General features: G+C 44.7%; 1 protein-coding gene across 1 annotated transcript in view; it reads left to right on the forward strand.

The window, feature by feature from the left end:
* LOC102809708 (peroxisomal ATPase PEX1-like) overlaps positions 1-12,259 on the forward strand; it is a 57,389-nt gene that overhangs the window by 38,845 nt on the left and 6,285 nt on the right. The window contains exons 16-17 of the mRNA XM_085499751.1: positions 11,118-11,200; positions 11,505-11,608. Coding sequence (XP_085355877.1) covers positions 11,118-11,200; positions 11,505-11,608 — 187 coding nt within the window. The remainder of the gene's footprint in view (positions 1-11,117; positions 11,201-11,504; positions 11,609-12,259) is intronic.

A 12,259-nucleotide genomic window follows, 5' to 3' on the forward strand; every position in this document is an offset into this window, starting at 1 on the left:
TGTACAATGATTTCTGGGTAGAGGTCAAAGGTCAGAGAATGTTAAGATAATGTCGAGAGAATATCAAGACAGTGTTGAGAGAATGTCAAGACAAAGTTGAGAGAATGCGGAGACAATGTTAAGAGAATGTCAAGACAAAGTTGAGAGAATGTCAAGACAAAGTTGAGAGAATGCCAAGACAATCGCATATCGGGGGAATATCAAAACAATTAAATGTCGAGACAACCAATTAAATGCATATTTGGACGATAACGACCAAATAACAGACAATAGCATTATAATAACCAAATATTTGAATAACGAAACAATAACAATGAAATAATGACATAATAATAATAATAACATAATGCCCAAATAACAACCTAACAACCCAATAATGACATAATAATGATGACATAATGACCACAATGATGACATAATGTCCACATAAAGACATTAAGCTAATTTTGGCGGTGTTCTCACCCCATATATCCGACGGTACTGTAATTACGCAACTTGTATGCAACTCTGTACTGGCTTTGAATATATCAACGTCGTTTACTTAGTGCACTGCTTTTCTAATTACGCAAATTTGTTTACAATATTGTACCAGCTCTGAATATTTCAACTTTGTATTAAATGTATTGCTTTCAGGATAATTACGCAAACTCAAGTTAATTTTTACTATTGTTAGGGCACTGGCCCGGGGTATTGGATCTGTGAATATTTCAATATTACCGACTTGATAATGCGTTGCATTCGTAATAATTACGCAAACATAAACATCATTAAAAATTATAGTAGTCGGGTATTTACGGAAAGTCGAGAAAATAGTTTAAATACTTGTGATTCACCAATGTTCCAATGGTGATTTTTTTATTCGAAGTGAACATGTAATATAAACTATACCATGCGTCAAGTTAAATTTTACTATAATATAATAAACTCTGGACAGCGCACTTCGATCGCAATATTCACGTACATTTCGACTGAACTTTAATAACCACGCGTTTGAGTTCACGCACTGATATTTAAATTCGAGCCACACAGCTTGACGCAAATCAATATAGTTACTTGTCATGTGTTCAAAAAATCTGTCAACTCTCACAAATACCATGAACGCGAAGAGCTAACTGGGGGTTAACTGAAAGAGAACGTCTTTTTTGGAGAAAAAACACGTCAGTACAAGATTATGTGTACAAGGTTAGCTTTATAGAACGTACATGACGTAACGTACGTAAATCAATATAGTTACTTGTCATGTGTTCAAAAAATCTTTCAACTCTCACAAATACCATGAACGCGAAGAGCTAACTGGGGGTTAACTAAAAGAGAACGTCATTTTTGGAGAAAAAACACGTCAGTACAAGATTATGTGTACAAGGTTAGCTTTATAGAACGTACATGATCGCTTAACTCTGTGTTTTTTAATAATCATGTCGCATGTGAAACGCAGGAGACATTTTAGTTCGCCCATTTCTTGTTTACCGACATTTTGTCTGGAATGCGATACAGACAAAGATTAAACATTACTGATAACAACCAAGAGGCTCGAACCAGGAAGGCTTGGATATTTTAAACTTCGTAAATAACGTTCTTTTCAAGCGTAGACTTTATTCGAGTGTAATAATACGCAACAACAATTCGTTTACAGCATTGGTTTTATTACAGTTTTTAATGCTTTTCGGCTTCACAGTGAATTATTTTAGCGTCATATTTGAAATAGCGCGCTCGATACAAGATGTCGGACGGGAAAATTGGGGTCTGTAAAAATGTTTGTTGGTTCAGTCAGGCAATGTGTGGACCAAAACATCGCCCACTATTTGAAACATCGCCCATGGGCGGGGTTTAGGATGATCGGGGTTTAGGATGGGCGGGGTATCAGCCGAATCCGGTAGCTGCATTTTGTTAGTGTTCGAAAACGAGAAATAATAGATTCACCTCGGTGAGTACTGTGCATTGAACATCATAGGTTCTTGATGTACGTCATTTTGTTTTACCGATCACGTTCAAAATGGCTGACTGGTTGCCATTTTGTTTTTTAAAAAATAATGTTCTGGAGCCATATCTCTGACATGCTTGCACTGATTGCATTCATTGCACATTCCAGTAAAAATGCATCAAAATCAAGCTAAATTTCAGACAAAATAATGAATTGATTCAAATTTTACATATACCAGATTCTGTCATAAATTCGCCCTAGGCTGCTAAATGGCAGTTTGGGTTTTAAAAAAAAACAAGCCATGCATGGCACAGTCCCCGTTAGTTATCAAATTTAAGATATATAGTTTTGTTTATAGTAATATAGCTGGAATATAACCATGTCAGGAATATTATTTTTTAACATTAAAATGATTGAGATTTGTATCTGATCGTAAACAAGTACTTGTCCATATTGAGAGATATTGCTCTGGAACTGCATTCAAAATCAGCCAATTCACTACGTTCAATTACCCACCATAGACTCCGGTCAGTCAAAATGACTATTTTGAACTGTAGGCATTAATCAGCGATTCTGCCGGTGACGGAGAGATAGAATCCAGGTCAGGGGAAGCCCTATGACCTCAAGATTCTTTTACCCCTTACGTCACGAACCTACGTGACCGAGGTAACCTGGCAGCGCCACAGGTAGCCGTCCATCACTCTAAATTTCTCTCCGCCTCGAGTAGAGATGAAATCTAGCGAGCTCTGCTGGATCGCCTGCTTTTTTTTCCTGTCCGGATTTATAGCTTGGGTTGTTGCCGCTACACGGCATCCGACATTGTAGCTGGTAGGATAAGTTTTCCTTGTCATTTTTACCCTCGTGTCGTTTTCCCCTTTGTGTGTAGTATTTTTCACAACAAAGAAATTAAAATCCGGCGCCACTACGCAACCAGTTGGTTTTCGTGGCGGCACCTTTGACAACTGTAATTCGTTTCCCTCATGCATGTCGTCTTTTATTTTCAATGTACATTTAGCAATATATAGATGTAATGACAGCACCAGGGCTCGCTGTCGTTTTCTTTCCGGTCTCCTCGTGTTTCGAGTCAACCGTGCAGTGGTTATATTCAGAATTTACCAGCATAGAACCCGCATCTGAGATACTTGGTCGTAGCTACGTGCAGGTTTCGGGTTTTTTGCGTGGAAGCGTGTTTTTTTCACTGGAGTTCTGAGGCCTGAGATTTTCTTTCAGAGCCATCAAAATCACTGAGACTGAACGTGTCACAGCAAGGTCGCGCGTCCAGTAAACAAATCGGTTAAAGTGAGTTGCGTGTTTTGCATGAGTGGAAAGTCCTCATGCTCGGTTACTGGTACTTCATGTACTGGGATGTCGAGTAAGAGGCCCGACGGCGGAGGTACTGATATTTTTCTCGGCCTCACCCGCTGATCGGAGGGCATCCTCACAGTCTGTTTTTTCAGGTGGTGTTTTACCCGATTTTACCGGCTGCAGCAAGGCTGTGCCCCTGGAGGCTTCCTTCCTATGGGGCCCGTTGCGGGTCTCCTTGTGGACCCTTCCTCGCACGGCGCCTGGTTTGCCTCCGAGTTGAGGGCTTTGGTCGAAGGACTGTCGGAGCAATTGCATCCCTGGCAGGCCGGGTAGATCAGACGCAGTCGGAGCGAGCTGTCTCCACTCTGTCCCCTCGGTGGGCAAGCAGAAAGAGACACGAAAGCATGCTTGCATTCAAGCACGTCTCTTCCGGGGAACCCCTGTTCCCAGGCACGGCTCTCCCACTATTTTGGGGGTGGCCGAGGCTCAATTGCACCGGTCCTTCTCTGGATCCTCGGGCACTGAATGCCAACGGGGTGCTGGCAGCTAAGTCTCTGATCTCGGGGCAGGGCTTTCAGGGCAGTGCACACGTTGACCCCCCCTACTTTCAGCCAGCTAGGGTTTGTCACCCGGTAACGGTACAACGGTAACGAATTTTTCCTTGTGTCCGGTCCCCGCTGTGGGTTTTGACTCCTTTCTTACCGACCCACGGTCGTCCCCAGAGGGAACCAACCCTGTCATGAAACGCACAGTCGAACACGCTCTCTCTCACATATTTAAAGTGAAAGGAGATGCAGTTCACTCGTGCCGGATACAGCCGGTACTCCGGGCGGCCCCTCAGAGTCTTCCATCTGTATGACTCGGTGAGCCACGCTTTTGGGGTGAGACGGAGTATCATCGATCCCAGTGATACGATGTATATACCCCCTTGATCCTAAAGCGACCACCTAAGGTTGCTTCAACGCTTATGGGATTACAGGCGTCGGGATCCAAAGCAACCCTGTCGGCAAGTCTCTCCCTGTCCGCGGAGTGGGGCGCAGAGCACGCAAACAGTGTTGATGGGCGGCGTTGGTCAGCCGCGGAGGATGTAATGCTTAAGGCCCCCGGGTGGGGATAACATTAGGTAACACTTCCCACTGGACCAAACGCTACCCGGTCGGTGTGGTTTTGGGATCAGACCCCATAGCGTGGGATGAGACTAAAACGCCCCCAACCGGATTCCAAGGCTCCTTCCCCAGACCCCGGTACCACAAATTTGGCAAACCGGGCAAAGGGGGATAGCCGCGTTCCATGGGTGTCTTTGCCAATTGAAGACGACCCATCCAGCCTTGAGGGCAGAGTTGCTTGAGCACATTATTATGCGTGACCAGCACTCTGGAGACCTTGGAGGCAGAACGCACCAGCCTCCTAGACCAGACGACATTTTTACTGGTGGGCCACCGCACATCTACATGCGACACCCCCTAGTGTCGCCTGGCTCTCTTGGCCAGGGCCACTACCGTGCTATGAGACACGGCCTTAGACGCACATGTTTTTCGCCGACAAGCTGAGCCGGGGTACGTCCCCCTCAGTGACGCAGACTGGACATCCTCCACCCTCTTTGTTCAGGGAATGGTGGGTACAGTCTTGGAGCTTCGGAGTGCAATGAACCAGAGGGTTCAGATCGAATCCGCTAGCCAGTTGGTCCTGCCATGGGAAAACGGAGGGCACCCCAAGCACAGAAAACACAACGCCCTAGGGCATCGTCCGCTAGCCAGAGTCAGCCAGGAGGCAAGCGCTTATACCCTTCCATGGGAGGGGAGGGTAGTGGCGCGCCCCCAGGGAGGTAAGAGCCAGGTGGTGGCTCCTCACCCTCCCTGGGCGGACGTCTACCCGGCAGCAGGGGAGGCATGTTTGACAGGCACGTGTTCGGTGAATGGCCAGGTCACAACTTAGTGACTACTTCAGGCCTTGGGGAACTCACCTCGTTGGGGAAGGGAGCACCCCCCCTCGCAACTGCCGAACACATGGCCACATATCCCTGTCGTACACAGATTGCGCCGGTGTAGTCCGGTTTGGAGACGGCGGGTGACCGACCCCTGGACCTTCCCAGGTGGTGACATCCGTTTATGGGATACCGCTGAAATCTCCATTTCCCCCCGTTAGTGTCCGCAAGGCGGAAGCAATCAGACAGGAAGTAGCAGTTTGCTGGGGAAAGACGCCATACACAGGGTACATCAACCGGAACTAAGGCCAGGCTTCTACCCAAATGTGTTCGTAGTACCAAATCTACAAGTGGCAGGCATCAAGTTTTGGACCTAGGCAGACTGAATCAGTACGTGCTCCTCGATCGGTTCCACATGGAGACACCATTCAGGGTTCTTCTCTCCATCCACCGTTTTGACTGGCTAGCCCCGCTAGACTTAAGCAGGGCCTATCTGCACGTACCGATGCACCCAGCGAGTTGCCATCTCCTTCGAATCGCCCAGCTGGGCCAAGTATTCAAATTTCGGGTGCCCCCCGTTCGGGTTAGGCACAGCGCCCTACGTGTTCACCAGAGTGATGAAACAGGTAGTGCTGCTGCTTCACCAGATGTCGGTACACCTCAATCCGTACCCAGACTTCCGGTTACCAACAACCCGGGCAAGGGGTAATAGCCAAACGCGTCAGGCTAACATGGAATTTACTTCACCAGTTGGGCTTGTTAGTAAATCGACAAGTCCCACCTCGACCCAACACACAGTTGGTGTCCCTGGGCATGGAGTTTTGACAGAGGTAAGCTTGGCTTAGCTATTTCAAGCGTATTGCTTAGCGCTAAGCAGCCTAGCCGAATGCCTAGTCAGCGTTCCCTCGGTGTCCCTCCGTGAACTAATACGGATCATCGAAATGATGACCTCGGTTCGAAGGGTCGTTCCCCAGGCCGCACTACGCAGTCGCCCGGTATAACGCTTGTTATAACGCCAAGCTCTCCTATGGGAACTAGATAGGCGGGTTTCGATCTCGAACCAAGTGAAGGAAGCCCTGTCCTGGTGGTCATCACTGGCCAACCTTGGACAGGGGAGCCCCTTGGGCCCACTCGCCGCAGGTATGACTCTGGTAACAGATACCTCCCCCTAGGTTGGGGAGCGCATCTATTGGGCCAACAAGCCCAAGGATATGGCCCCCGCATTAGTTTCGGGACTACCATATCAACCGGTTCAAACTGAGAGCAGTGTACTTAGCACTACCACGCTTTCTACCCATAGTTCAAAACCACAGAGTCCTGCTCTGCACAGGCAACGCAGCGGTGGTCTCCTTCAAGAAGGAGGGGGGACGCATTCCCCATCGTTGTCAGTCCTAGTGGAGCAAAATCCTCCTTTGGTGCCTGGAATACAATGTGGAGCTAACCGCACACCACCTTCCAGGGGTGAGGAACAGTCTGACGACGCTCTTTCAGGGTGGCTTCGTCTCCAGAACACGGAGTGGCTGATACCCCAGTGGGTAGCCTCCAGGCTGTTTCGGCTGTGGGACGGTCCAAGGTTGGACCGTTTTGCCGCACCCCGGAACACCAAGCTCCCGACGTACGTAACACTCCTGCTGACTCCAGGAGCCTGGGCCAGGGTCGCTTTGCTAGCCCCGTGGACCCACTTAGTTGTGTACGCCTTTCCTCCCTTCCCGCGAGTTCACCAGGCACCGGAGAAAACTTCGACAGGTGCACACCCGCATATTATCATGGGTTGCACCCAATTGGCCAAGCAATGCCTAGTTTCCACTTCTGTTGGAAATGCTAGTCAAAGCGCCAGCAGTGCTTCCGGACTTACTGGACCTGCCGTCCCAACCAGACGGCGCACTACCAACGAGCCCAGCAGGTATCACTTACATGCATAGAGGCTCTTAGTAGACCCGCACATACAAACGCCTTATCTGAGCGGGCTGTCAACGTCCTGGCCAGGGCGAACAGGGATTCCATCTACGCGGCCTACATTTCTAGGCTGCAAGCATACACTGATTGCTAGCGGAAGGGAGATTGATCCATACCATCCCTCTATTGGCCAGGTAGCAGGCTCCTTCGTCCACCTGTTTAACGAAGTGGGTTTGTCCTACGCAGCGAGTGTTGGCTACAGGTTGGTCTTGACCCCACCACTCAGAATGTACAGGAACAAGACTAGCCGATTGTCCTATTATTAGGAGACTATTTACTGCTTTCCAGACGCCAAGACCCCATACAAGGGTGTGTGGTCTGCTCTAAGCAGACCGCCCCTTTGAGCCTCTTCAATCAGCACCACTCAAATTTTTGACGTGGAAAATAGTCTTCCTACTGGCTCTCACCTCAGGTAGGCGCCGGTTAGAGCTAGGCGCGCACTGTCCTTTTCAGACGGTTGTGCCGCTTTTATGGACGATCAAGTTGTACTAAAGACACGAATCGGGTGTCTCGCCAAGAACCAAATCCCAGGACACGATCCTCAACCGATCGTCATCCCCTGGCTGGCAAATATTGTCAGTCCGGAGGATCAGGATTAATTGCTTCTCTGCCCGGTCTGAGCGCTGAGTTGCTACGAGAACCGTACCAGGTTTTCAAGACAGGGAACCAAACACATGTTTTTGTGTTACGGCCCTCGCAAACAGGATAAGCCGGCTTCCCCGACTTCCGTCTCCAGGTGGATTACTGCGACTGTACTGGAGGTCTATAATACACTATCCTCCTCAACACAGACCTTGCAGAGACACCAAGTACGAGAACATGAGGTCCGTGCGATTGCTAACTCACTAGCGCTAGCGTCAGGTGCCCCCCTCAAACACATTCTGAGGGCAGGCTGCTGGAGAACGCAGAACGTCTTCATCAACTACTACCTAAGAGACAGCCAATCTATTGAGCAGAGTCTCTTCAGGTTAGGCCCCGTCGTAGCGGGTCAGGCCTTGTTTGCTGACCCAGCCCGAACGACCGCAGGGGCCTCTGCGCATAGGCGATAAGTCAGTCTCGGCATTTTTGCGGGCAGATTGTCTGTTCCACTAGCACTTCCTGGAAGCTCCCAGGTTTCGCTTCTGTCGACCTACGCCCTCATGCGAACTGTTTCGGTCCTACTTCAAAGCTTATCACCCCCAAATTCGGCTTGGGTCTAGCTTTCTCGGGCACACTGAACCCTGTCACCACAGCAGCATTGGTTTCTTGCTTCGGGGACAGCACAGGCAAGGTAAGACACCACCCTTCTTGGGTCTTAACTTAGGTTTTTGGGTTTGTTTTCATCCCGGACTGGGGAAAAGTCTTTCATCGTTCTCCTTTTTTTTTTTCTGTTTGCTCGGAAAAACCCGCCACCTATCGGTGTCTGACTCTGCCTACAGTTCAAAATAGTCATTTTGACTGACCGGAGTCTATGGTGGGTAATTGAACGTAATGAATTTAGGTGAGGGTTCTTCGAACCCGCCTATTCACATAGTTCATACCCACCATAGACTCCGGGTCCCCCCCAACCTCCCCACTCTTTCCATCGCGTTGGTCTAAGTCCTCGAGGTGGAGAGAAAGGAACCAGAGTGATGGACGGCTACCTGTGGCGCTGCCAGGTGGCCTCGGTCACGTGGGTTCGTGACGTAAGGGGTAAAAGAATCTTGAGGTCATGGGGCTTCCCCTGACCTGGATTCTATCTCTCCGTCACCGACAGAATCGCTGATTAATGCCTACAGTTCAAAATAGTCATTTTGACTGACCAGAGTCTATGGTGGGTATGAACTATGTGAATTGGCGGGTTCGGAGAACCCTCGCCTAATTTTGAATACATGTGTATATATATATATATATATATATAATATGTGTATAACGAATATATAAAATTTGAATATAATCAGTCAAAGCATTTAAGAGATATGGCTCCAGAAGCCCAATCATTAAAACAAAATGGCCGCCAGTCAGCCATTTTGAATCCAATCTGATAAATAAAATGACGTGCATCAGGAACCTGTAATGTCTAACGTATGTTATAAGTTTGAACAAAATCCATCCATAAATGTAAGAAATGCTTAATATTTGAGGATTTTTTTAGCACAAAAATAGCCACCATTTGGCCACTTTGAAAAGGATCGTCAAACCAATATATCCGTATATCTATGACATGATGTATAATAAATATTAAAAATTTGAACATAATCAGTGAAAGCAAGTCAGACATATAGCATGAGAACCACCTTTAATTAAAACAAAATGGCCGTCAGTTGGCCATTTTGAATCTAATCTGAAAAACAAAATTATTTGCATCAAGGTCCCATAATGTCTAATGTATATACCAAGTTTGAACAAAATCCATTTGTAAACAGCCGAAAAATGCTTGATTTTGTTGATTTTTTACACAAAAATGGCCGCCATTCTGCCATCTTGAATCAGATCGTGAAACAACTTGACGTGCATATGTATAATATCATGTATGATGTACATTGTATGTGTGAAGTTTTATTGTGATTGGTCCAGGCATTTCTAAGACACAAGTCCGGACGCACACACAGACGCACGCACGCGCACGCACGGACACACAGACTAATAAAACGGGACCAAGAAATTGCCCAGGGCATTTTTTCTGAAGTTTTTTAAGGATTTTTTTTTTATATTTTGGCATCATTTTTTCGGTCATTTCAATCATTTCTGATGCCTAAAATAGAGTCTAGGTTTTAGCGTAGTCATTGACTCCTATTCAAGAGTATGATATTTATTGTGACTAGTGTGAATCACAGTTTCGATAATGAGCTGTTATCACTATAAACAATGTTAAATTCTTCGTCAAATGCTCAGTTTATCTTTTGAAAACAAGTAGTTTTTTGATTTAAAAAAAATCATGTAGTTTTCCCATCAAAATCCAAGCTAAAATATCGTACTACAACATCAGCAAATCTCTTCCGCGTAGCATTCAATAACATTAACATATTTAAATGAGCTATGATAATTTGAACAGATTGGCATCATTCATCATTTTGATTGGTTAATTAGCGATTTGATCTATCAGGTCAAAAACACCGTCCCAGGTCAAAACATAGCAGATATCCTACACCATCGAGCGTTTATATGAAACAGAAATCATTCAATTACGATGAAACTAAGTTGAAATTTATTTGCATTTCATAACAATTCAACAAATTTATTTTTTGTATCTTATTATAATCACTACTAAGTAATAATCAACTGTTGTGAAATGCAGCATGACCAGATTGCGTTACCGCGATCATTTGCACTAAGCATTGCAGTTATGTTGGTTTTTATATGAAACTTCTTTTAGAATTTATGTTACTAATAAAATTTAAAAAAAATAATTGTATTGTTAAAATGATTTTTTGGAAAAAGATACCACTGGGCGACATTGTAATGACATTTTAGGTGGTCTACTTTTTTTCAGCAAGAAAAAGAATTATCAAATTTTAGATTAGCTTCTGCAATAGTTTCTTTCGTCTTGGGTGGTCCAACTGCTGGCATTGAAATTTGGCATAGGTGTATTTTTCAATGAAAATAGAAGTCCCAAAAAAATATTTGATGATAATTTTTTGAAATTAAGAGCCCACCAGCTGTGAAATCGCCCAGGGCCATTTTTTGGATGGGCCAATTTACAACAGAATCTAGTATAAGATTTAATAAACTGCACATTTATTTTTAGTATCATGACGCTAAAATTAATATATTTGGTAATAATTAAAGGAGAGTGAGATGAACCAGCTGACAGTATATGTACATGTATCACTCTGCTGATTTTTATTTACAGTTACAGACCATCATAGACTATACATAAAAATATATTCACATCTTATGTACCGGTAATCAACATGGAAAATGAGCCATTTAGATCAATATTTGAAACAAAGAATTACACTTCACTTCATCACTGTCTAAATTAGCTACAGATTTGAAAAGTATTAAGTAATGTGTTGAGGGAAAGTTCACCACAGTTTCACTATGTTACAGGCGAGGTCATGACAGTACAGGTGTAACTGACAGAGTGGTCAATCAGTTACTAACACAACTGGATGGAGTGGAGTCTCTAGATGGTAAGTCTACTCCATGATCTTTGGGTTGTAAATTAATTTCATCATCATTAGACCATGCACATTAAAGAAACAAAGTAGCTTGGCAAAATAATTGAGATTTTCTTCTGCTACAGTGAGTTTGTGTGAAAATGTGATTTGGTTGTTGTTTGATTTGGATTCGCCATGAATGTGACCAATAATCTTGCTGTTCTGATATGTACAAATAATAATCTCTTTTACATACCTAAATTCAGTTTTAGTTTACTAGGTCATTCAGCACTACATGTGTAACTATTGCTTAGACTCAAAATGAAATGTGTTTCAGGGGTATATGTGTTGGCTGCTACCAGCAGACCTGATTTAATTGACCCAGCTCTACTGAGACCTGGTCGATTGGATAAATGTCTCTACTGCCCTCTACCATCGCAGGTGAGTGCAACTGGTTCTACTCGTAATTCTATGTTACTATGGTTTATCTGGTATGTGGTTCATGTGACCACAGTTTAATGTGTTCGTGTGACCAGTTTAATGTGTTTATGTGACCACAGTTTAATTTGTTCATGTGACCACAGTTTAATGTGTTCGTGTGACCACAGTTTAATGTGTTCGTGTGACCAGTTTAATGTGTTCATGTGACCACAGTTTAATGTGTTTATGTGACCACAGTTTAATGTGTTTATGTGACCACAGTTTAATGTGTTTATTTGACCACAGTTTAATGTGTTTATGTGACCACAGTTTAATGTGTTCATGTGACCACAGTTTAATGTGTTTATGTGACCACAGTTTAATGTGTTTATGTGACCACAGTTTAATGTGTTCATGTGACCACAGTTTAATGTGTTCAAGTGAGCACCGTTTAATGTGTTCATGTGAGCACAGTTTAATGTGTTCGTGTGACCAGTTATAATGTGTTCGTGTGACCACAGTTTAATGTGTTCATGTGACTACAGTTTAATGTGTTCATATGACCACAGTTAATCTTGTATGTGTTCATGTGACCACAGTTTAATGTGTTCATGTGACCACGGTTAATCTTGTATGTGTTCATGTGACCACAGTTTAATGTGTTCAAGTGAG

This window comes from Saccoglossus kowalevskii, chromosome 1 (assembly GCF_978046115.1).
Source record: "Saccoglossus kowalevskii chromosome 1, keSacKowa6.1, whole genome shotgun sequence".
NCBI classification, from domain to species: Eukaryota; Metazoa; Hemichordata; class Enteropneusta; family Harrimaniidae; genus Saccoglossus; species Saccoglossus kowalevskii.